Raw genomic sequence first — 25,906 nt, 5'->3', positions numbered from 1 at the left:
CAGGAAGTCAGTTATAGCTGGCTAAGGTCAGGAAGTCAGTTATAGCTGGCTAAGGTCAGGAAGTCAGTTATAGCTGGCTAAGGTCAGGAAGTCAGTTATAGCTGGCTAAGGTCAGGAAGTCAGTTATAGCTGGCTAAGGTCAGGAAGAGCTGGCTAAGGTCAGGAAGTCAGTTATAGCTGGCTAAGGTCAGGAAGTCAGTTATAGCTGGCTAAGGTCAGGAAGTCAGTTATAGCTGGCTAAGGTCAGGAAGTCAGTTATAGCTGGCTAAGGTCAGGAAGAGCTGGCTAAGGTCAGGAAGTCAGTTATAGCTGGCTAAGGTCAGGAAGTCAGTTATAGCTGGCTAAGGTCAGGAAGAGCTGGCTAAGGTCAGGAAGAGCTGGCTAAGGTCAGGAAGTCAGTTATAGCTGGCTAAGGTCAGGAAGTCAGTTATAGCTGACTAAGGTCAGGAAGTCAGTTATAGCTGGCTAAGGTCAGGAAGAGCTGGCTAAGGTCAGGAAGTCAGTTATAGCTGGCTAAGGTCAGGAAGTCAGTTATAGCTGGCTAAGGTCAGGAAGTCAGTTATAGCTGGGTAAGGTCAGGAAGTCAGTTATAGCTGGCTAAGGTCAGGAAGAGCTGGCTAAGGTCAGGAAGAGCTGGCTAAGGTCAGGAAGTCAGTTATAGCTGGCTAAGGTCAGGAAGTCAGTTATAGCTGGGTAAGGTCAGGAAGTCAGTTATAGCTGGCTAAGGTCAGGAAGAGCTGGCTAAGGTCAGGAAGTCAGTTATAGCTGGCTAAGGTCAGGAAGTCAGTTATAGCTGGCTAAGGTCAGGAAGTCAGTTATAGCTGGCTAAGGTCAGGAAATCAGTTATAGCTGGCTAAGGTCAGGAAGTCAGTTATAGCTGGCTAAGGTCAGGAAGAGCTGGCTAAGGTCAGGAAGAGCTGGCTAAGGTCAGGAAGAGCTGGCTAAGGTCAGGAAGTCAGTTATAGCTGGCTAAGGTCAGGAAGTCAGTTATAGCTGGCTAAGGTCAGGAAGTCAGTTATAGCTGGCTAAGGTCAGGAAGTCAGTTATAGCTGGCTAAGGTCAGGAAGTCAGTTATAGCTGGCTAAGGTCAGGAAGAGCTGGCTAAGGTCAGGAAGTCAGTTATAGCTGGCTAAGGTCAGGAAGTCAGTTATAGCTGGCTAAGGTCAGGAAGAGCTGGCTAAGGTCAGGAAGAGCTGGCTAAGGTCAGGAAGTCAGTTATAGCTGGCTAAGGTCAGGAAGTCAGTTATAGCTGGCTAAGGTCAGGAAGTCAGTTATAGCTGGCTAAGGTCAGGAAGTCAGTTATAGCTGGCTAAGGTCAGGAAGTCAGTTATAGCTGGCTACGGTCAGGAAGTCAGTTATAGCTGGCTAAGGTCAGGAAGTCAGTTATAGCTGGCTAAGGTCAGGAAGTCAGTTATAGCTGGCTAAGGTCAGGAAGTCAGTTATAGCTGGCTAAGGTCAGGAAGAGCTGGCTAAGGTCAGGAAGTCAGTTATAGCTGGCTAAGGTCAGGAAGTCAGTTATAGCTGGCTAAGGTCAGGAAGTCAGTTATAGCTGGCTAAGGTCAGGAAGTCAGTTATAGCTGGGTAAGGTCAGGAAGTCAGTTATAGCTGGGTAAGGTCAGGAAGTCAGTTATAGCTGGCTAAGGTCAGGAAGAGCTGGCTAAGGTCAGGAAGTCAGTTATAGCTGGCTAAGGTCAGGAAGTCAGTTATAGCTGGGTAAGGTCAGGAAGTCAGTTATAGCTGGGTAAGGTCAGGAAGTCAGTTATAGCTGGCTAAGGTCAGGAAGAGCTGGCTAAGGTCAGGAAGTCAGTTATAGCTGGCTAAGGTCAGGAAGTCAGTTATAGCTGGGTAAGGTCAGGAAGTCAGTTATAGCTGGGTAAGGTCAGGAAGTCAGTTATAGCTGGCTAAGGTCAGGAAGTCAGTTATAGCTGGCTAAGGTCAGGAAGTCAGTTATAGCTGGCTAAGGTCAGGAAGAGCTGGCTAAGGTCAGGAAGTCAGTTATAGCTGGCTAAGGTCAGGAAGTCAGTTATAGCTGGGTAAGGTCAGGAAGTCAGTTATAGCTGGGTAAGGTCAGGAAGTCAGTTATAGCTGGCTAAGGTCAGGAAGTCAGTTATAGCTGGCTAAGGTCAGGAAGTCAGTTATAGCTGGCTAAGGTCAGGAAGTCAGTTATAGCTGGCTAAGGTCAGGAAGTCAGTTATAGCTGGCTAAGGTCAGGAAGTCAGTTATAGCTTGCTAAGATGTTGTCTTATGGGGGGAGAATTAAGTAGACATTAACATGCGCAGTTTGATCTACTCCAGGAAGTGATGTTGCAGACTAGCTCAGTGCTGCCCCTCTCGTTGACTAGCTCGACTTGAAGGCCAACCGGGGTACTGCAGGCTGCCAGTACCAACTATATAATCCCCATAACTTCTTCTGTGAGCGATTTGACATACATCTGGTGGAATAGAAGAAACGATTGGTACCAGGATTGTACATGAATAATTGACCACGAAGATTGACATTTTCTCATTTACTGGGGGGGCGGGGGGGGGCATCCTGTATTCTGAATTGAGTGGCGGCCGTCGTTCTCCCCTGGTCCCAAACCACTGATGAGTATTTGGGATTATTTTAACACAGTGTATTGGACCCAGGCCTGTGAACGTGTCTCTGCAGGTCCTTCTCTGGTTGGCGTGGTGAGGAAGGACTGGGCGTCTGACAACAGTATCGCCCTCTCCTGGACGGAGGTGGAACAGCAGCCCAACGTCATACTGGACTATGAGATCAAGTACTACGATAAGGTACAGTCCCATAGACCACATTTATGGAACACTTTAGTTGTATAGAACAATGCAAAAAAAGGGTTGTCGGTTCGATTCCCACACGGCTCACGTACTAAAAATCTATACACTCACTGTATTGCCAGCAGCATACCACCCTGCATACCACTGCTGGCTTGGCTCTGAAGCTAAGCAGGGTTGGTCCTGGTCAGCAGCATACCACCCTGCATACCACTGCTGGCTTGGCTCTGAAGCTAAGCAGGGTTGGTCCTGGATGGGAGACCAGATGCTGCTGGAAGTGGTGTTGGAGGGCCAGTAGGAGGCACTCTTTCCTCTGGTCTAAAAAAATATCCCAATGACCCAGGGCAGTGATTGGGGACACTGCCCTGTGGAGGGGGACGTTAAACGGGTGTCCTGACTCTCTGAGGTCATTAAAGATCCCATGGCACTTATCGTAAGAGTAGGGGTGTTAACCCCAGTGTCCTGGCTAAATTCCCAATCTGGCCCTCAAACCATCACGGTCACCTAATCATCCCCAGCTTCTAATTGGCTCATTCATCCCCCTCCTCCTCTTCCCTCTAACGATTCCCCAGGTCGTTGCTCTAAATGAGAACGTGTTCTCAGTCAATTTACCTGGTTAAATAAATAAGTCACATTGGATATAAAGGTCTCTGTTAACCAGCGCTCCTCTAGGGGGGGGCTACTGGATATAACGGTCTCTGTTAACCAGCGCACCTCTAGGGGGGCTACTGGATATAAAGGTCTCTGTTAACCAGCGCTCCTCTAGGGGGGCTACTGGCTATAAAGATCTCTGTTAACCAGCGCTCCTCTAGGGGGCTACTGGATATAAAGGTCTCTGTTAACCAGGGCTCCTCTAGGGGGGCTACTGGATATAAAGGTCTCTGATAACCAGCGCTCCTCTAGGGGGCTACTGGATATAAAGGTCTCTGTTAACCAGCGCTCCTCTAGGGGGCTACTGGATATAAAGGTCTCTGTTAACCAGCGCTCCTCTAGGGGGGCTACTGGATATAAAGGTCTCTGTTAACCAGCGCTCCTCTAGGGGGGCTACTGGATATAAAGGTCCCTGTTAACCAGCGCTCCTCTAGGGGGGCTACTGGATATAAAGGTCTCTGTTAACCAGCGCTCCTCTAGGGGGCTACTGGGTATAAAGATCTCTGTTAACCAGCGCTCCTCTAGGGGGCTACTGGATATAAAGGTCTCTGTTAACCAGCGCTCCTCTAGGGGGGCTACTGGATATAAAGGTCTCTGTTAACCAGCGCTCCTCTAGGGGGCTACTGGGTATAAAGGTCTCTGTTAACCAGCGCTCCTCTAGGGGGCTACTGGATATAAAGGTCTCTGTTAACCAGCGCTCCTCTAGGGGGGCTACTGGATATAAAGGTCTCTGTTAACCAGCGCTCCTCTAGGGGGCTACTGGATATAAAGGTCTCTGTTAACCAGCGCTCCTCTAGGGGGCTACTGGATATAAAGGTCTCTGTTAACCAGTGCTCCTCTAGGGGGGCTACTGGATATAAAGGTCTCTGTTAACCAGCGCTCCTCTGGGGGGCTACTGGATATAAAGGTCTCTGTTAACCAGCGCTCCTCTGGGGGGGGGCTACTGGATATAAAGGTCTCTGTTAACCAGCGCTCCTCTAGGGGGCTACTGGGTATAAAGGTCTCTGTTAACCAGCGCTCCTCTAGGGGGCTACTGGATATAAAGGTCTCTGTTAACCAGCGCTCCTCTAGGGGGGCTACTGGATATAAAGGTCTCTGTTAACCAGCGCTCCTCTAGGGGGGCTACTGGATATAAAGGTCTCTGTTAACCAGCGCTCCTCTAGGGGGGCTACTGGATATAAAGGTCTCTGTTAACCAGCGCTCCTCTAGGGGGGGGGGGGCTACTGGATATAAAGGTCTCTGTTAACCAGCGCTCCTCTAGGGGGGCTACTGGATATAAAGGTCTCTGTTAACCAGCGCTCCTCTAGGGGGGCTACTGGATATAAAGGTCTCTGTTAACCAGGGCTCCTCTAGGGGGGGCCTACTGGATATAAAGGTCTCTGTTAACCAGCGCTCCTCTAGGGGGGGCTACTGGATATAAAGGTCTCTGTTAACCAGCGCTCCTCTAGGGGGGCTACTGGATATAAAGGTCTCTGTTAACCAGCGCTCCTCTAGGGGGGACTACTGGATATAAAGGTCTCTGTTAACCAGGGCTCCTCTAGGGGGGCTACTGGATATAAAGGTATCTGTTAACCAGTGCTCCTCTAGGGGGGCTACTGGATATAAAGGTCTCTGTTAACCAGCGCTCCTCTAGGGGGGCTACTGGATATAAAGGTCTCTGTTAACCAGCGCTCCTCTAGGGGGGGCTACTGGATATAAAGGTCTCTGTTAACCAGCGCTCCTCTAGGGGGCTAATGGATATAAAGGTCTCTGTTAACCAGCGCTCCTCTGGGGGGGGCTACTGGATATAAAGGTCTCTGTTAACCAGCGCTCCTCTAGGGGGGCTACTGGATATAAAGGTCTCTGTTAACCAGCGCTCCTCTAGGGGGGCTACTGGATATAAAGGTCTCTGTTAACCAGGGCTCCTCTAGGGGGGCTACTGGATATAAAGGTCTCTGTTAACCAGCGCTCCTCTAGGGGGGCTACTGGATATAAAGGTCTCTGTTAACCAGCGCTCCTCTAGGGGGCTACTGGATATAAAGGTCTCTGTTAACCAGCGCTCCTCTAGGGGGGCTACTACTGGATATAAAGGTCTCTGTTAACCAGCGCTCCTCTAGGGGGCTACTGGATATAAAGGTCTCTGTTAACCAGCGCTCCTCTAGGGGGGGGCTACTGGATATAAAGGTCTCTGTTAACCAGCGCTCCTCTAGGGGGCTACTGGATATAAAGGTCTCTGTTAACCAGCGCTCCTCTAGGGGGCTACTGGATATAAAGGTCTCTGTTAACCAGCGCTCCTCTAGGGGGGTCTACTGGATATAAAGGTCTCTATTAACCAGCGCTCCTCTGGGGGGGCTACTGGATATAAAGGTCTCTGTTATCCAGCGCTCCTCTAGGGGGGGGCTACTGGATATAAAGGTCTCTGTTAACCAGCGCTCCTCTAGGGGGCTACTGGATATAAAGGTCTCTGTTAACCAGCGCTCCTCTAGGGGGGCTACTGGATATAAAGGTCTCTGTTAACCAGCGCTCCTCTAGGGGGGGGCTACTGGATATAAAGGTCTCTGTTAACCAGCGCTCCTCTAGGGGGGCTACTGGATATAAAGGTCTCTGTTAACCAGCGCTCCTCTAGGGGGGCTACTGGATATAAAGGTCTCTGTTAACCAGGGCTCCTCTAGGGGGGCTACTGGATATAAAGGTATCTGTTAACCAGCGCTCCTCTAGGGGGGCTACTGGATATAAAGGTCTCTGTTAACCAGCGCTCCTCTAGGGGGGCTACTGGATATAAAGGTCTCTGTTAACCAGCGCTCCTCTAGGGGGGCTACTGGATATAAAGGTCTCTGTTAACCAGCGCTCCTCTAGGGGGCTAATGGATATAAAGGTCTCTGTTAACCAGCGCTCCTCTGGGGGGCTACTGGATATAAAGGTCTCTGTTAACCAGCGCTCCTCTAGGGGGGGGCTACTGGATATAAAGGTCTCTGTTAACCAGCGCTCCTCTAGGGGGGCTACTGGATATAAAGGTCTCTGTTAACCAGCGCTCCTCTAGGGGGGCTACTGGATATAAAGGTCTCTGTTAACCAGCGCTCCTCTAGGGGGGCTACTGGATATAAAGGTCTCTGTTAACCAGCGCTCCTCTAGGGGGGGCTACTGGATATAAAGGTCTCTGTTAACCAGCGCTCCTCTAGGGGGGCTACTGGATATAAAGGTCTCTGTTAACCAGCGCTCCTCTAGGGGGCTACTGGATATAAAGGTCTCTGTTAACCAGCGCTCCTCTAGGGGGGCTACTGGATATAAAGGTCTCTGTTAACCAGCGCTCCTCTAGGGGGGCTACTGGATATAAAGGTCTCTGTTAACCAGGGCTCCTCTAGGGGGGGGCTACTGGATATAAAGGTATCTGTTAACCAGCGCTCCTCTAGGGGGCTACTGGATATAAAGGTCTCTGTTAACCAGCGCTCCTCTAGGGGGGGGCTACTGGATATAAAGGTCTCTGTTAACCAGCGCTCCTCTAGGGGGGCTACTGGATATAAAGGTCTCTGTTAACCAGCGCTCCTCTAGGGGGCTAATGGATATAAAGGTCTCTGTTAACCAGCGCTCCTCTGGGGGGGGCTACTGGATATAAAGGTCTCTGTTAACCAGCGCTCCTCTAGGGGGGCTACTGGATATAAAGGTCTCTGTTAACCAGCGCTCCTCTAGGGGGGCTACTGGATATAAAGGTCTCTGTTAACCAGGGCTCCTCTAGGGGGGCTACTGGATATAAAGGTCTCTGTTAACCAGCGCTCCTCTAGGGGGGCTACTGGATATAAAGGTCTCTGTTAACCAGCGCTCCTCTAGGGGGGCTACTGGATATAAAGGTCTCTGTTAACCAGCGCTCCTCTAGGGGGGCTACTGGATATAAAGGTCTCTGTTAACCAGCGCTCCTCTAGGGGGCTACTGGATATAAAGGTCTCTGTTAACCAGCGCTCCTCTAGGGGGGGGGGCTACTGGATATAAAGGTCTCTGTTAACCAGCGCTCCTCTAGGGGGGGCTACTGGATATAAAGGTCTCTGTTAACCAGCGCTCCTCTAGGGGGGGTCTACTGGATATAAAGGTCTCTGTTAACCAGCGCTCCTCTGGGGGGGGGGGGGGCTACTGGATATAAAGGTCTCTGTTATCCAGCGCTCCTCTAGGGGGGCTACTGGATATAAAGGTCTCTGTTAACCAGCGCTCCTCTAGGGGGGCTACTGGATATAAAGGTCTCTGTTAACCAGCGCTCCTCTAGGGGGGCTACTGGATATAAAGGTCTCTGTTAACCAGCGCTCCTCTAGGGGGGCTACTGGATATAAAGGTCTCTGTTAACCAGCGCTCCTCTAGGGGGGCTACTGGATATAAAGGTCTCTGTTAACCAGCGCTCCTCTAGGGGGGTGGCTACTGGATATAAAGGTCTCTGTTAACCAGCGCTCCTCTAGGGGGGCTACTGGATATAAAGGTCTCTGTTAACCAGCGCTCCTCTAGGGGGGCTACTGGATATAAAGGTCTCTGTTAACCAGCGCTCCTCTAGGGGGGCTACTGGATATAAAGGTCTCTGTTAACCAGCGCTCCTCTAGGGGGGGGGCTACTGGATATAAAGGTCTCTGTTAACCAGCGCTCCTCTAGGGGGGGGGGGGGCTACTGGATATAAAGGTCTCTGTTAACCAGCGCTCCTCTTGGGGGGGCTACTGGATATAAAGGTCTCTGTTAACCAGCGCTCCTCTAGGGGGGGGCTACTGGATATAAAGGTCTCTGTTAACCAGTGCTCCTCTAGGGGGCTACTGGATATAAAGGTCTCTGTTAACCAGCGCTCCTCTAGGGGGGCTACTGGATATAAAGGTCTCTGTTAACCAGCGCTCCTCTAGGGGGGCTACTGGATATAAAGGTCTCTGTTAACCAGCGCTCCTCTAGAGGGGCTACTGGATATAAAGGTCTCTGTTAACCAGGGCTCCTCTAGGGGGTGGCTACTGGATATAAAGGTCTCTGTTAACCAGCGCTCCTCTAGGGGGGCTACTGGATATAAAGGTCTCTGTTAACCAGTGCTCCTCTAGGGGGCTACTGGATATAAAGGTCTCTGTTAACCAGCGCTCCTCTAGGGGGGCTACTGGATATAAAGGTCTCTGTTAACCAGCGCTCCTCTAGGGGGGCTACTGGATATAAAGGTCTCTGTTAACCAGCGCTCCTCTTGGGGGCTACTGGATATAAAGGTCTCTGTTAACCAGCGCTCCTCTAGGGGGGCTACTGGATATAAAGGTCTCTGTTAACCAGTGCTCCTCTAGGGGGCTACTGGATATAAAGGTCTCTGTTAACCAGCGCTCCTCTAGGGGGCTACTGGATATAAAGGTCTCTGTTAACCAGCGCTCCTCTAGGGGGGCTACTGGATATAAAGGTCTCCGTTAACCAGCGCTCCTCTAGAGGGGCTACTGGATATAAAGGTCTCTGTTAACCAGGGCTCCTCTAGGGGGTGGCTACTGGATATAAAGGTCTCTGTTAACCAGCGCTCCTCTAGGGGGGCTACTGGATATAAAGGTCTCTGTTAACCAGGGCTCCTCTAGAGGGGCTACTGGATATAAAGGTCTCTGTTATCCAGCGCTCCTCTAGGGGGGCTACTGGATATAAAGGTCTCTGTTAACCAGCGCTCCTCTAGGGGGGCTACTGGATATAAAGGTCTCTGTTATCCAGCGCTCCTCTAGGGGGCTACTGGATATAAAGGTCTCTGTTAACCAGCGCTCCTCTAGGGGGCTACTGGATATAAAGGTCTCTGTTAACCAGCGCTCCTCTAGGGGGGCTACTGGATATAAAGGTCTCTGTTAACCAGCGCTCCTCTAGGGGGGCTACTGGATATAAAGGTCTCTGTTAACCAGCGCTCCTCTAGGGGGGCTACTGGATATAAAGGTCTCTGTTAACCAGCGCTCCTCTAGGGGGGGGGGGCTACTGGATATAAAGGTCTCTGTTAACCAGCGCTCCTCTAGGGGGGTGGCTACTGGATATAAAGGTCTCTGTTAACCAGCGCTCCTCTAGGGGGGCTACTGGATATAAAGGTCTCTGTTAACCAGCGCTCCTCTGGGGGGCTACTGGATATAAAGGTCTCTGTTAACCAGCGCTCCTCTAGGGGGGCTACTGGATATAAAGGTCTCTGTTAACCAGCGCTCCTCTTGGGGGGGGCTACTGGATATAAAGGTCTCTGTTAACCAGCGCTCCTCTAGGGGGGCTACCGGATATAAAGGTCTCTGTTAACCAGTGCTCCTCTAGGGGGCTACTGGATATAAAGGTCTCTGTTAACCAGCGCTCCTCTAGGGGGGCTACTGGATATAAAGGTCTCTGTTAACCAGCGCTCCTCTAGGGGGGCTACTGGATATAAAGGTCTCTGTTAACCAGCGCTCCTCTAGGGGGGCTACTGGATATAAAGGTCTCTGTTAACCAGCGCTCCTCTAGGGGGGCTACTGGATATAAAGGTCTCTGTTAACCAGCGCTCCTCTAGGGGGCTACTGGATATAAAGGTCTCTGTTAACCAGCGCTCCTCTACGGGGGGGGCTACTGGATATAAAGGTCTCTGTTAACCAGTGCTCTTCTAGGGGGGCTACTGGATATAAAGGTCTCTGTTAACCAGGGCTCCTCTAGAGGGGGGCGCTACTGGATATAAAGGTCTCTGTTAACCAGCGCTCCTCTAGAGAGGGGGCTACTGGATATAAAGGTCTCTGTTAACCAGCGCTCCTCTAGGGGGCTACTGGATATAAAGGTCTCTGTTAACCAGCGCTCCTCTAGGGGGCTACTGGATATAAATGTCTCTGTTAACCAGCGCTCCTCTAGGGGGGCTACTGGATATAAAGGTCTCTGTTAACCAGCGCTCCTCTAGGGGGGCTACTGGATATAAAGGTCTCTGTTAACCAGCGCTCCTCTAGGGGGGCTACTGGATATAAAGGTCTCTGTTAACCAGCGCTCCTCTAGGGGGGCTACTGGATATAAAGGTCTCTGTTAACCAGCGCTCCTCTAGGGGGGCTACTGGATATAAAGGTCTCTGTTAACCAGCGCTCCTCTAGGGGGGCTACTGGATATAAAGGTCTCTGTTAACCAGCGCTCCTCTAGGGGGGCTACTGGATATAAAGGTCTCTGTTAACCAGCGCTCCTCTAGGGGGGCTACTGGATATAAAGGTCTCTGTTAACCAGCGCTCCTCTAGGGGGGCTACTGGATATAAAGGTCTCTGTTAACCAGCGCTCCTCTAGGGGGGCTACTGGATATAAAGGTCTCTGTTAACCAGCGCTCCTCTAGGGGGGCTACTGGATATAAAGGTCTCTGTTAACCAGCGCTCCTCTAGGGGGCTACTGGATATAAAGGTCTCTGTTAACCAGCGCTCCTCTAGGGGGGCTACTGGATATAAAGGTCTCTGTTAACCAGCGCTCCTCTAGGGGGGGGGCTACTGGATATAAAGGTCTCTGTTAACCAGCGCTCCTCTAGGGGGCTACTGGATATAAAGGTCTCTGTTAACCAGCGCTCCTCTAGGGGGGCTACTGGATATAAAGGTCTCTGTTAACCAGCGCTCCTCTAGAGGGGGGCTACTGGATATAAAGGTCTCTGTTAACCAGCGCTCCTCTAGGGGGGCTACTGGATATAAAGGTCTCTGTTAACCAGCGCTCCTCTAGGGGGCTACTGGATATAAAGGTCTCTGTTAACCAGCGCTCCTCTAGGGGGGCTACTGGATATAAATGTCTCTGTTAACCAGCGCTCCTCTAGGGGGCTACTGGATATAAATGTCTCTGTTAACCAGCGCTCCTCTAGGGGGGCTACTGGATATAAAGGTCTCTGTTAACCAGCGCTCCTCTAGAGGGGGCTACTGGATATAAAGGTCTCTGTTAACCAGCGCTCCTCTAGGGGGGCTACTGGATATAAAGGTCTCTGTTAACCAGCGCTCCTCTAGGGGGGGGGGCTACTGGATATAAAGGTCTCTGTTAACCAGCGCTCCTCTAGGGGGGCTACTGGATATAAAGGTCTCTGTTAACCAGCGCTCCTCTAGGGGGGCTACTGGATATAAAGGTCTCTGTTAACCAGCGCTCCTCTAGGGGGGTGGCTACTGGATATAAAGGTCTCTGTTAACCAGCGCTCCTCTAGGGGGGCTACTGGATATAAAGGTCTCTGTTAACCAGCGCTCCTCTAGGGGGGGGCTACTGGATATAAAGGTCTCTGTTAACCAGCGCTCCTCTAGGGGGGCTACTGGATATAAAGGTCTCTGTTAACCAGCGCTCCTCTTGGGGGGGTCTCTGGGCTCCTCTTTGGGGGCTACTGGATATAAAGGTCTCTGTTAACCAGCGCTCCTCTAGGGGGGCTACCGGATATAAAGGTCTCTGTTAACCAGTGCTCCTCTAGGGGGGCTACTGGATATAAAGGTCTCTGTTAACCAGCGCTCCTCTAGGGGGGCTACTGGATATAAAGGTCTCTGTTAACCAGCGCTCCTCTAGGGGGGCTACTGGATATAAAGGTCTCTGTTAACCAGCGCTCCTCTAGAGGGGGGTCTACTGGATATAAAGGTCTCTGTTAACCAGCGCTCCTCTAGGGGGGCTACTGGATATAAAGGTCTCTGTTAACCAGCGCTCCTCTAGGGGGGGGCGCTACTGGATATAAAGGTCTCTGTTAACCAGGGCTCCTCTAGAGGGGGGGCTACTGGATATAAAGGTCTCTGTTAACCAGCGCTCCTCTAGGGGCTACTGGATATAAAGGTCTCTGTTAACCAGCGCTCCTCTAGGGGGCTACTGGATATAAATGTCTCTGTTAACCAGCGCTCCTCTAGGGGGGCTACTGGATATAAAGGTCTCTGTTAACCAGCGCTCCTCTAGGGGGGCTACTGGATATAAAGGTCTCTGTTAACCAGCGCTCCTCTAGGGGGCTACTGGATATAAAGGTCTCTGTTAACCAGCGCTCCTCTAGGGGGGCTACTGGATATAAAGGTCTCTGTTAACCAGCGCTCCTCTAGGGGGGCTACTGGATATAAAGGTCTCTGTTAACCAGCGCTCCTCTAGGGGGGCTACTGGATATAAAGGTCTCTGTTAACCAGCGCTCCTCTAGGGGGGCTACTGGATATAAAGGTCTCTGTTAACCAGCGCTCCTCTAGGGGGGCTACTGGATATAAAGGTCTCTGTTAACCAGCGCTCCTCTAGGGGGGCTACTGGATATAAAGGTCTCTGTTAACCAGCGCTCCTCTAGGGGGGCTACTGGATATAAAGGTCTCTGTTAACCAGCGCTCCTCTAGGGGGGCTACTGGATATAAAGGTCTCTGTTAACCAGCGCTCCTCTAGGGGGGCTACTGGATATAAAGGTCTCTGTTAACCAGCGCTCCTCTAGGGGGGGTCTCTGTTAACCAGCTACTGGATATAAAGGTCTCTGTTAACCAGCGCTCCTCTAGGGGGGCTACTGGATATAAAGGTCTCTGTTAACCAGCGCTCCTCTAGGGGGGCTACTGGATATAAAGGTCTCTGTTAACCAGCGCTCCTCTAGGGGGGCTACTGGATATAAAGGTCTCTGTTAACCAGCGCTCCTCTAGAGGGGGGCTACTGGATATAAAGGTCTCTGTTAACCAGCGCTCCTCTAGGGGGCTACTGGATATAAAGGTCTCTGTTAACCAGCGCTCCTCTAGGGGGCTACTGGATATAAAGGTCTCTGTTAACCAGCGCTCCTCTAGGGGGGCTACTGGATATAAATGTCTCTGTTAACCAGCGCTCCTCTAGGGGGCTACTGGATATAAATGTCTCTGTTAACCAGCGCTCCTCTAGGGGGGCTACTGGATATAAAGGTCTCTGTTAACCAGCGCTCCTCTAGAGGGGGGGGGCTACTGGATATAAAGGTCTCTGTTAACCAGGGCTCCTCTAGGGGGGCTACTGCATGCCTTATTTTGCTCCCTCCCTGTTGTAAGTGAAGTCATTGTGGGCGTGTCCTCACCAGGAACAGGAACAGTCGGGCTACTCATCGACCCGTACCAAGGCCCTGGGCGTCGTGGTGACCGGTCTCAAGCCCTCCACTGTGTACGTGTTCCACGTGCGCGCTCGCACCGCCGCGGGCCTCACCGCTTACAGCAACACGGTTCACTTCTCCACCGGGGACGAGTGTGAGGACGCGCACGCGTGTGTGTGTGTGTGTGTGTGTGTGTGTGTGTTTGTTTCTGTGTGTTTCTGTGTGTTTCTGTGTGTGTGTGTTTCAGTGTGTGTGTGTTTCAGTGTGTGTGTGTTTCAGTGTGTGTGTGTGTTTCAGTGTGTACGTGTGTGTTTCTGTGTGCGTGTGTGTTTCTCAGTGTGTGTGTGTGTGTGTGTGTGTTTCTGTGTGTGTGTGTGTTTCTGTGTGTGTTTCTGTGTGTGTGTGTGTTTCAGTGTGTACGTGTGTGTGTGTGTTTCTGTGTGCGTGTGTGTTTCAGTGTGTACGTGTGTGTGTGTGTGCGTGTGTGTTTCTCAGTGTGTGTGTTTCAGTGTGTTTCAGTGTGTGTGTGTGTGTGTGTTTGTGTTTCTGTGTGTGTTTGTGTTTCTGTGTGTGTTTGTGTTTCTGTGTGTGTTTCAGTTTGTGCGTCTGTGTGTGCGTGTGTGTTTCAGTGTGTATGTGTGTGTGTGTGTTTTTGTGTGTGTGTGTTTTTGTGTGTGTGTGTGTGTGTGTTTCTGTGTGTTTCAGTGTGTGTGTGTGTGTGTGTGTTTCTGTGTGTGTATGTGTGTTTCTGTGTGTGTTTCAGTTTGTGTGTCTGTGTGTGTGTGTTTCTGTGTGTGTGTGTGTTTTTGTGTGTGTGTGTTTTTGTGTGTGTGTGTGTGTGTGTTTCTGTGTGTTTCAGTGTGTGTGTGTGTGTGTGTGTGTTTCTGTGTGTGTATGTGTGTTTCTGTGTGTGTTTCAGTTTGTGCGTCTGTGTGTGTGTGTTTCTGTGTGTGTGTGTGTTTCAGTGTGTACGTGTGTGTGTGTGTTTCTGTGTGCGTGTGTGTTTCAGTGTGTGTGTGTGTGTGTGTGTGTGTGTGTGTGTGTGTGTGTGTGTGTGTGTGTGTGTGTGTGTGTGTGTGTGTGTGTGTGTGTGTGTGTGTGTGTGTTGTTTCAGTGTGTACGTGTGTGTGTGTGTGTGTGTGTGTGTGTGTGTGTGTGTGTGTGTGTGTGTGTGTGTGTTTCTCAGTGTGTGTGTTTCATTGTGTATGTGTTTGTGTGTTACTCAGTCTCAGTGTGTGTATCTCAGTGTGTCTCAGTGTGAGTGTGTATCTCAGTGTGTGTATCTCAGTGTGTGCTTGTCTCAGTGTGTCTCAGTGTGTCTCAGTGTGTCTCAGTGAGTCTCAGTGTGTGTGTGTATCTCAGTGTGTGCTTGTCTCAGTGTATCTCAGTGTGTGCTTGTCTCAGTGTATCTCAGTGTGTGCTTGTCTCAGTGTGTGCTTGTCTCAGTGTGTGTGTATCTCAGTTTGTGTGTGTCTCAGTGTGTGTGTGTAGTACTAAGTTTCTCTCTGTCTTGTCTCTCTCTGCTCTGACCCGTAACAGACTCAGGCATGGCAGCTGACCAGGGGCAGGTGCTCGTGGTTGTCACGGCAGCCGTGGGCGGGTTCTCCCTGCTCATCATCCTCACCCTCTTCTTCCTCATCACTGGACGGTAAGGGACATCCCCACTCCTTAGTAGTACACAACATACTTGTGAAGTAATACTTATGGCCCCCTCTCTCTCAATTCAGTGTGCCCTTAGGTTGCCTTGACAACATACTTCTGAAGTAATACTTATGCCCCCCTCTCTCTCAATTCAGTGTGCCCTTAGGTTGCCTTGACAACATACTTCTGAAGTAATACTTATGCCCCCCTCTCTCTCAATTCAATGTGCCCTTAGGTTGCCTTGACAACATACTTCTGAAGTAATACTTATGCCCCCCTCTCTCTCAATTCAATGTGCTCTTAGGTTGCCTTGACAACATACTTCTGAAGTAATACTTATGCCCCCCTCTCTCTCAATTCAATTCAAGGGGCTGTAACCTTTCTGGTGCAGGCGTTCTGCTAGCGACCTCGACAACATCCGAACGCCAAATTTAAAATACAGAAATAGTCATCATAAACATTCATAAAAGAATACAAGTGTTATACATCGGTTTAAAGATTAACTTCTTGTTAATCCAGACGCTTTGTCAGATTTCAAAAAGGCTTTATGGCGAAAGCACACCATGTGATAATCTGAGGACAGCGCCCCGCGTACAAAAGGGCTTTATGGCGAAAGCACACCATGTGATAATCTGAGGACAGCGCCCCGCGTACAAAAGGGCTTTATGGCGAAAGCACAACATGCGATTATCTGAGGACAGCGCCCCGCGTACAAAAGCATACAAACATGTTTCAACCAAGTAAAGGAATTACAAAAGTCAGAAATAGTGATAACATTATTCACTTACCTTTGAAGATCTTCATATGGTTGCACTCACAAGAGTCCCAGCTACACAATAAACGTTTTTTTTTTCCCAAAAGTCTTCTTTTGTTGGCGCGTTTTGTTCAGTAACCCACTGGCACCAAGGCGGTCAAAACATGCAGACAAATACATCCTAATAGTACCGGTAAAGTTCGTCGAAACATGTCAAACGATGTTTCGAATTAATCCTCAGGTTGTCAACTATCTAGATAATCGATAATATTTCAACCGAACAACAGCGTAGAAAGGGAAAAACCAAGGGCAAACCAGCTCTCTTCCACTGACAAAAAGGGTCTCATTCTTCTTCATTTTTCAGAAAACAAGCCTTGAACAATGTCTAGAGACAGTTGACATCTAGTGGAAGCCATAGGAACTGCAATCTGAGTCCTAACCCATTAGACACGGTACAGGCATTCAATTCAAAATAGGAACTGCAATCTGAGTCCTAACCCATTAGACACGGTACAGGCATTCAATTCAAAATAGGAACTGCAATCTGAGTCCTAACCCATTAGACACGGTACAGGCATTCAATTCAAAATAGGAACTGCAATCTGGGAGGCTGAAGTCATAGTTTTCAATAGCTTCACATTTTAAGTGGCTCGGAGCTCCAAAATGAAAATAAAGAAATCCCACTTCCTGGATGGATTTTCCTCAAGTTTTATTATTTTATTATATTATTTTAACAGTTTTGGAAACTTTAGAGTGTTTTCTATTCAAATCTACCAATTATATGCATAACCTAGCTTCTGGGCCTGAGTAACATGCAGTTTACTTTGGGCACGCTTCTCATCCAGACGTCGAAATACTGCCCCCTACCCAAGAGGCCATAAGGAGATTTATTGGCATGGGAAACATATTTTATTAACATTGCCAAAGCAAGTGAAATAGATAATATACAAAATTGAAATAAACAATAAAAAATGAACAGTAAACATTACACAGAAGTTCCAAAAGAATAAAGATATTTAAAATGTCATATTATGTCTATTTACCGTGTTGTAACAAATAGTTAAAGTACAAAACGGAAAATAAATAATCATAAATATGGGTTGTATTTAATATTGTGTTTGTTCTTCACTGGTTGCCCTTTTCTCGTGGCAACAGGTCACAAATATTGCTGCTGTCATGGCACACTGTGGAATTTCACCCAGTAGATATGGGAGTTTATCAAAATTGGATTTGTTTTCGAATTCTTTGTGGATCTGTGTAATCTGAGGGAAATATGTCTCTCTAATATGGTCATACATTGGGCAGGAGGTTAGGAAGTGCAGCTCAGTTTCCACCTCATTTTGTGGGCAGTGAGCACATAGCCTGTCTTCTCTTGAGAGCCATGTCTGCCTATGGCGGCCTTTCTCAATAGCAAGGCTATGCTCACTGAGTCTGTACATAGTCAAAGCTTTCCTTAAGTTTGGGTCGGTCACAGTGATCAGGTATTCTGCCAATCTCTGTTTAGGGCCAAATAGCATTCTAGTTTGCTCAGTTTTTTTTGTTACTTCTTTCTAATTTGTCAAGTAATTATCTTTTTGTTTTCTCGTAATTTGGTTGGTGTCTGATTGTGTTGCTGAGTCCTTGGGACTCTGTAGGGTGTTTGTGTATGTGAACAGAGCCCCAGGACTCACTCTCTCCCTCTCCCTTGCCATCTCTCTTCTCTCCCCTCTCTCTTCAACCATTCCTCTTTCTCTCCCTTTCCCTCTCTCTCTCTCTCTCTCTCTCTCTCCCTCTCTCTCTCTCTCTCTCTCTCTCTCCCTCTCTCTCTCTCTCTCTCTCTCTCTCTCTCTCTCTCTCTCTCTCTCTCTCTCTCTCTCTCTCTCTCTCTCTCTCTCTCTCTCTCTCTCTCTCTCTCTCTCTCTCCCCCTCCTCTCTCCCCTTTCTATTCTCTCTCTCTTTCTCTCCCCCTCTTCTCTCATTATTCCTGAGTGTGGTTCAGTTCAAATCGGTTCAACCAGGCAGGTTTTAATGGACCCCCCCCACATCCGCCAAGCTGTCCTTCTCATGTTCCCATTGGCTGGGACACTTTTATGCCTAATTACCCTGCATGCAATCCAGCTGCTGGCTGCTGGCTGTCTGGTTGTGTCCTCTCATTGGTTACTCCCCTGTCTGTCTGCAGCTACTACTGACTGACAGAGAGTGTATGAACTCTGACTGGAGGCTCAGATTGGGACTGGGCTACGACAGATGATGAGTCCCAAATGGGACACTGACAGGAGGCTCAGATTGGGACTGGGCTACGACATTGTTATGCAGGTGAATGAGGACCCAAAAGCGACTTGGCGAAAACAGAGTCTTTAATCCAGTTAAAGGAAATAGCAATACTCCTAGACAAATCGGAGCGGTAAATAAAGCATAAAAAACAATTCCACTCGTAATCACGAGAACAGACTGGAGACTCGATCATAAACTGTAGGTTGCCTCGGGAAGGCACTTGACCGTAGCAGACTCAGACACCTGCTCACCACGCAGCATCTGAGGGAAACACGACACGACAGGGCGATACAAAGACACAGCACGGTGAACAATATACAAGGATCCGACAGGACAGAAACGGAAAACAAGGGGAGAAATAGGGACTCTAATCAGGGGAAAAGATAGGGAACAGGAGTGGAAAGACTAATGATTGATTAGGGGAATAGGAACAGCTGGGAGCAGGAACGGAACGATAGAGAGAAGAGAGAGAGGGAGGGAGAGAGAAAAAAGGGAACGAACCTAAAAAGACCAGCAGGGGGAAAACGAACAGAAGGAAAAGCAAAATGACAAGACAATATAAGACAAAACATGACAGTACCCCCACTCACCGAGCGCCTCCTGGCGCACTCGAGGAGGAATCCTGGCGGCAACGGAGGAAATCATCAATCAGTGAACGGTCCAGCACGTCCCGAGACGGAACCCAACTCCTCTCCTCAGGACCGTAACCCTCCCAATCCACTAAGTATTGGTGACCCCGTCCCCGAGAACGCATGTCCATGATCCTACGTACCTTGTAAATAGGTGCGCTCTCGACAAGGACGGGAGGGGGAGGGAAGACGAACGGGGGTGCGAAGAAAGGGCTTGACACAGGAGACATGGAAGACAGGATGGACGCGACGAAGATGTCGCGGAAGAAGCAGTCGCACAGCGACAGGATTGACGACCTGGGAGACACGGAACGGACCAATGAACCGCGGAGTCAACTTACGAGAAGCTGTCGTAAGAGGAAGGTTGCGAGTGGAAAGCCACACTCTCTGGCCGCAACAATACCTTGGACTCTTAATCCTACGTTTATTGGCGGCTCTCACAGTCTGTGCCCTGTAACGGCAAAGTGCAGACCTCACCCTCCTCCAGGTGCGCTCACAACGTTGGACAAACGCTGAGCGGAGGGAACGCTGGACTCGGCAAGCTGGGATGAGAACAGAGGAGGCTGGTAACCCAGACTACTCTGAAACGGAGATAACCCGGTAGCAGACGAAGGAAGCGAGTTGTGAGCGTATTCTGCCCAGGGGAGCTGTTCTGCCCAAGACGCAGGGTTTCTGAAAGAAAGGCTGCGTAGTATGCGACCAATCGTCTGATTGGCCCTCTCTGCTTGACCGTTAGACTGGGGATGAAACCCGGAAGAGAGACTGACGGACGCACCAATCAAACGACAGAACTCCCTCCAAAACTGTGACGTGAATTGCGGGCCTCTGTCTGAAACGGCGTCTAACGGGAGGCCATGAATTCTGAACACATTCTTGATGATGATTTGTGCCGTCTCCTTAGCGGAAGGAAGTTTAGCGAGGGGAATGAAATGTGCCGCCTTAGAGAACCTATCGACAACCGTAAGAATCACAGTCTTCCCCGCAGACAAAGGCAGACCGGTAATGAAGTCTAGGGCGATGTGAGACCATGGTCGAGAAGGAATGGGAAGCGGTCTGAGACGACCGGCAGGAGGAGAGTTACCTGACTTAGTCTGCGCGCAGTCCGAACAAGCAGCCACGAAACGGCGCGTGTCACGCTCCTGAGTCGGCCACCAAAAGCGCTGGCGAATAGAAGCAAGAGTGCCTCGAACGCCGGGATGACCAGCTAACTTGGCAGAGTGAGCCCACTGAAGAACAGCCAGACGAGTAGAAACAGGAACGAAAAGAAGGTTACTAGGACAAGCGCGCGGCGACGCAGTGTGCGTGAGTGCTTGCTTAACCTGTCTTTCAATTCCCCAGACTGTCAACCCGACAACACGCCCATAAGGAAGAATCCCCTCGGGATCAGTAGAAGCCACAGAAGAACTAAAAAGACGGGATAAGGCATCAGGCTTGGTGTTCTTGCTACCCGGATGGTAAGAAATCACAAACTCGAAACGAGCGAAAAACAACGCCCAACGAGCTTGACGAGCATTAAGTCGTTTGGCAGAACGGATGTACTCAAGGTTCTTATGGTCTGTCCAAACGACAAAGGAACGGTCGCCCCCTCCAACCACTGTCGCCATTCGCCTAGGGCTAAGCGGATGGCGAGCAGTTCGCGGTTACCCACATCATAGTTGCGTTCAGATGGCGACAGGCGATGAGAAAAATAAGCGCAAGGATGAACCTTATCGTCAGACTGGAAGCGCTGGGATAGAATGGCTCCCACGCCTACCTCTGAAGGTCAACCTCGACAATGAATTGTCTAGTGACGTCAGGAGTAACGAGGATAGGAGCGGACGTAAAACGTTCTTTTAGAAGATCAAAAGCTCCCTGGGCGGAACCGGACCACCTAAAACACGTCTTGACAGAAGTAAGAGCTGTGAGAGGGGCAGCAACTTGACCGAAATTACGAATGAAACGCCGATAGAAATTAGCGAAACCTAGAAAGCGCTGCAACTCGACACGTGACCTTGGAACGGGCCACTCACTGACAGCTTGGACCTTAGCGGAATCCATCTGAATGCCTTCAGCGGAAATAACGGAACCGAGAAAAGTAACGGAGGAGACATGAAAAGAGCACTTCTCAGCCTTCACGTAGAGACAATTCTCTAAAAGGCGCTGGAGAACACGTCGAACGTGCTGAACATGAATCTCGAGTGACGGTGAAAAAATCAGGATATCGTCAAGGTAGACAAAAACAAAGATGTTCAGCATGTCTCTCAGAACATCATTAACTAATGCCTGAAAAACAGCTGGCGCATTGGCGAGACCAAACGGCAGAACCCGGTACTCAAAATGCCCTAACGGAGTGTTAAACGCCGTTTTCCACTCGTCCCCCTCTCTGATGCGCACGAGATGGTAAGCGTTACGAAGGTCCAACTTAGTAAAGCACCTGGCTCCCTGCAAAATCTCGAAGGCTGATGACATAAGGGGAAGCGGATAACGATTCTTAACCGTTATGTCATTCAGCCCTCGATAATCCACGCAGGGGCGCAGAGTACCGTCCTTTTCTTAACAAAAAAACCCCCGCCCCGGCCGGAGAGGAAGAAGGCACTATGGTACCGGCGTCAAGAGACACAGACAAATAATCCTCGAGAGCCTTACGTTCGGGAGCCGACAGAGAGTATAGTCTACCCCGAGGAGGAGTGGTCCCCGGAAGGAGATCAATACTACAATCATACGACCGGTGAGGAGGAAGGGAGTTGGCCTGGGACCGACTGAAGACCGTGCGCAGATCATGATATTCCTCCGGCACTCCTGTCAAATCGCCAGGTTCCTCCTGAGAAGTGGGGACAAAAGAAATGGGAGGGATGGCAGACATTAAACACTTCACATGACAAGAAACGTTCCAGGATAGGATAGAATTACTAGACCAATTAATAGAAGGATTATGACATACTAGCCAGGGATGACCCAAAACAACAGGTGTAAAAGGTGAACGAAAAATCAAAAAAGAAATAGTCTCACTGTGGTTACCAGATACTGTGAGGGTTAAAGGTAGTGTCTCAAATCTGATACTGGGAAGATGACTACCATCTAAGGCGAACATGGGCGTAGGCTTGTCTAACTGTCTGAAAGGAATGTCATGTTTCCGAGCCCATGCTTCGTCCATGAAACAACCCTCAGCCCCAGAGTCTATCAAGGCACTGCATGTAGCACCCAAACCGGTCCAGCGTAGATGGACCGACATAGTAGTACAGGATCTAGATGGAGAGACCTGAGTAGTCGCGCTCACCAGTAGCCCTCCGCTTACTGATGAGCTCTGGCTTTTACTGGACATGAATTGACAAAATGTCCAGCAAGTCCGCAATAGAGGCACAGGCGGTTGGTGATCCTCCGTTCCCTCTCCTTAGTCGAGATGCGAATACCTCCCAGCTGCATGGGCTCAGTCTCTGAGCCAGAGGAGGAGATGGTTGCGATGCGGAGCAGGGAAACACCGTTGACGCGAGCTCTCTTCCACGAGCTTGGTGACGAAGATCTACCCGTCGTTCTATGCGGATGGCGAGAGCAATCAAAGAGTCCACACTGGAAGGAACCTCCCGGGAGAGAATCTCATCTTTAACCACTGCGTGGAGTCCTTCCAGAAAACGAGCGAGCAGCGCCGGCTCGTTCCAGTCACTAGAGGCAGCAAGAGTGCGAAACTCTATAGAGTAATCCGTTATGGATCGATCACCTTGGCATAGGGAAGCCAGGGCCCTAGAAGCCTCCCTACCAAAAACTGAACGGTCAAAAACCCGAATCATCTCCTCTTTAAAGTTCTGGTAATTGTTAGAACAATCAGCCCTTGCCTCCCAGATAGCTGTGCCCCACTCTCGAGCCCGGCCAGTAAGGAGTGATATGACGTAAGCAACCCGAGCTCTCTCTAGAGTATGTGTTGGGTTGGAGAGAGAACACAATATCACACTGGGTGAGAAAGGAGCGGCACTCCGTGGGCTGCCCGGAGTAACAAGGTGGGTTATTAACCCTAGGTTCCGGAGGCTCGGCAGACCAGGAAGTAACAGGTGGCACGAGACGAAGACTCTGGAACTGTCCAGAGAGGTCGGAAATCTGAGCGGCCAGGTTCTCCACGGCATGACGAGCAGCAGACAATTCCTGCTCGTGTCTGCCGAGCATGGCTCCTTGGATCTCGACGGCAGTGTTACGAGCGTCTGTAGTCGCTGGGTCCATTCTTTGGTCGGATCCTTCTGTTATGCAGGTGAATGAGGACCCAAAAGCGACTTGGCGAAAACAGAGTCTTTAATCCAGTTAAAGGAAATAGCAATACTCCTAGACAAATCGGAGCGGTAAATAAAGCATAAAAAACAATTCCACTCGTAATCACGAGAACAGACTGGAGACTCGATCATAAACTGTAGGTTGCCTCGGGAAGGCACTTGACCGTAGCAGACTCAGACACCTGCTCACCACGCAGCATCTGAGGGAAACACGACACGACAGGGCGATACAAAGACACAGCACGGTGAACAATATACAAGGATCCGACAGGACAGAAACGGAAAACAAGGGGAGAAATAGGGACTCTAATCAGGGGAAAAGATAGGGAACAGGAGTGGAAAGACTAATGATTGATTAGGGGAATAGGAACAGCTGGGAGCAGGAATGGAACGATAGAGAGAAGAGAGAGAGGGAGGGAGAGAGAAAAAAGGGAACGAACCTAAAAAGACCAGCAGGGGGAAAACGAACAGAAGGAAAAGCAAAATGACAAGACAATATAAGACAAAACATGACAGACATAGGATGAGTCCCAAATGGGACACTGACAGGAGGCTCAGATTGGGACTGGGCTACGACATAGGATGAGTCCCAAATGGGACACTGACAGGAGGTTCAGATTGGGACTGGGCTATAGGATGCGTCCCAAATGGGACACTGACTGGAGGTTCAGATTGGGATTGGGCTACGACAGTGGATGAGTCCCAAATGGGACACTGACAGGAGGTTCAGATTGGGACTGGGCTACGACATAGGATGAGGCCCAAATGGGACACTGACAGGAGGCTCAGATTGGGACTGGGCTACGACAGTGGATGAGTCCCAAATGGGACACTGACAGGAGGCTCAGATTGGGACTGGGCTACGACATAGGATGAGTCCCAAATGGGTCAGCAATAGTGCACTACTTTTGATTTCAGCCCGTATGCTGTGGTGGACAACTCCACTGTACTCCCTGCATCCTGGTCCACTTCCTGCCCGACTAGATGTTCAGTCATTGCATTGCATCAACCAATGGTTGAATGCCACATCATCAAATGTGCAGTCAGGCATCAGATCAGTTAATCTATCCAGGCGCTGTGAGATCTGACACGTGTCTGTAATGTAGCCAGACAGGAACCTCTACCTGACATGTGTCTGTAATGTAGCCAGACAGGAACCTCTACCTGACATGTAGTCAGACAGGAACCTCTACCTGACATGTGTCTGTAATGTAGTCAGACAGGAACCTCTACCTGTCTGTAATGTAGTCAGACAGGAACCTCTACCTGTCTGTAATGTAGTCAGACAGGAACCTCTACCTGTCTGTAATGTAGTCAGACAGGAACCTCTACCTGACATGTGTCTGTAATGTAGCCAGACAGGAACCTCTACCTGACATGTAGTCAGACAGGAACCTCTACCTGACATGTAGTCAGACAGGAACCTCTACCTGACATGTGTCTGTAATGTAGCCAGACAGGAACCTCTACCTGACATGTGTCTGTAATGTAGCCAGACAGGAACCTCTACCTGACATGTGTCTGTAATGTAGTCAGACAGGAACCTCTACCTGACATGTAGCCAGACAGGAACCTCTACCTGACATGTGTCTGTAATGTAGCCAGACAGGAACCTCTACCTGACATGTAGTCAGACAGGAACCTCTACCTGACATGTAGCCAGACAGGAGCCTCTAACTGACATGTGTCTGTAATGTAGCCAGACAGGAACCTCTACCGGTCTGTAATGTAGCCAGACAGGAACCTCTACCTGTCTGTAATGTAGCCAGACAGGAACCTCTACCTGACATGTGTCTGTAATGTAGCCAGACAGGAACCTCTACCTGACATGTAGTCAGACAGGAACCTCTACCTGACATGTAGCCAGACAGGAGCCTCTAACTGACATGTGTCTGTAATGTAGCCAGACAGGAACCTCTACCGGTCTGTAATGTAGCCAGACAGGAACCTCTACCTGTCTGTAATGTAGCCAGACAGGAACCTCTACCTGACATGTGTCTGTAATGTAGCCAGACAGGAACCTCTACCTGACATGTAGTCAGACAGGAACCTCTACCTGTCATGTGTCTGTAATGTTGCCAGACAGGAAGCTGACATCGTCCGCTGTGTGTCTCTCTCCTGGTCCAGGTGTCAGGTGTTCATCAAGGCTAAGATGCAGTCAGACGACAAGAGGAGGGCTCACTTCCAGAACGTGCTTCCTTTCCCTGGTATCAAGACATATGTGGATCCTGACACGTATGAAGACCCAACGCAGGCTGTCCACGAGTTCACCAAGGAGATAGATCCTTCTAGAATACGCATCGAGAGGGTGATAGGAGCAGGTACCGAGACACACACACAGACACGCACGCACGCACGCACGCACGCACACACACACACACACACACACACACACACACACACACACACACACACACACACACACACACACACACACACACACACACACACACACACACACACACAGACACACAGACACACAGACACACACACAAGCAGACACCATCCTATATAACATGCAGGTATATAGGATGGTGTGTATAGACTGTAGTTATATAGGATGGTGTGTATAGACTGTAGTTATATTAGATGGTGTGTATAGACAGTAGTTGTATAGGATGGTGTGTATAGACAGTAGTTATATAGGATGGTGTATATAGACAGTAGTTATATAGGATGGTGTATATAGACAGTAGTTATATTAGATGGTGTGTATAGACAGTAGTTATATAGGATGGTGTGTATAGACAGTAGTTATATAGGATGGTGTGTATAGACAGTAGTTATATAGGATGGTGTGTATAGACAGTAGTTATATAGGATGGTGTGTATAGACAGTAGTTATATAGGATGGTGTGTATAGACAGTAGTTATTTAGGATGGTGTGTATAGACAGTAGTTATATAGGATGGTGTGTATAGACAGTATAGACAGTAGTTATATAGGATGGTGTGTATAGACAGTAGTTATATAGGATGATTTGTAGACTGTAGTTATATTAGATGGTGTGTATAGACAGTAGAATGTTATTGAGGGTTTCCCCCAGCAG

General features: G+C 49.5%; 1 protein-coding gene across 1 annotated transcript in view; it reads left to right on the top strand.

The window, feature by feature from the left end:
- The window catches only part of LOC124018321 (ephrin type-A receptor 6-like), a 61,880-nt gene that overhangs the window by 9,006 nt on the left and 26,968 nt on the right, over positions 1-25,906 (top strand). Inside the window, exons 2-5 of the mRNA XM_046333595.1 lie at positions 2,651-2,775; positions 13,337-13,499; positions 14,885-14,993; positions 24,985-25,178. Coding sequence (XP_046189551.1) covers positions 2,651-2,775; positions 13,337-13,499; positions 14,885-14,993; positions 24,985-25,178 — 591 coding nt within the window. The remainder of the gene's footprint in view (positions 1-2,650; positions 2,776-13,336; positions 13,500-14,884; positions 14,994-24,984; positions 25,179-25,906) is intronic.

The sequence above is a fragment of the Oncorhynchus gorbuscha genome, unplaced genomic scaffold (assembly GCF_021184085.1).
Source record: "Oncorhynchus gorbuscha isolate QuinsamMale2020 ecotype Even-year unplaced genomic scaffold, OgorEven_v1.0 Un_scaffold_473, whole genome shotgun sequence".
NCBI lineage: Eukaryota > Metazoa > Chordata > Actinopteri > Salmoniformes > Salmonidae > Oncorhynchus > Oncorhynchus gorbuscha.
The sequence above is the reverse complement of the archived record's forward strand: the minus strand, read 5'-3'. Positions and strand labels throughout refer to the sequence as shown.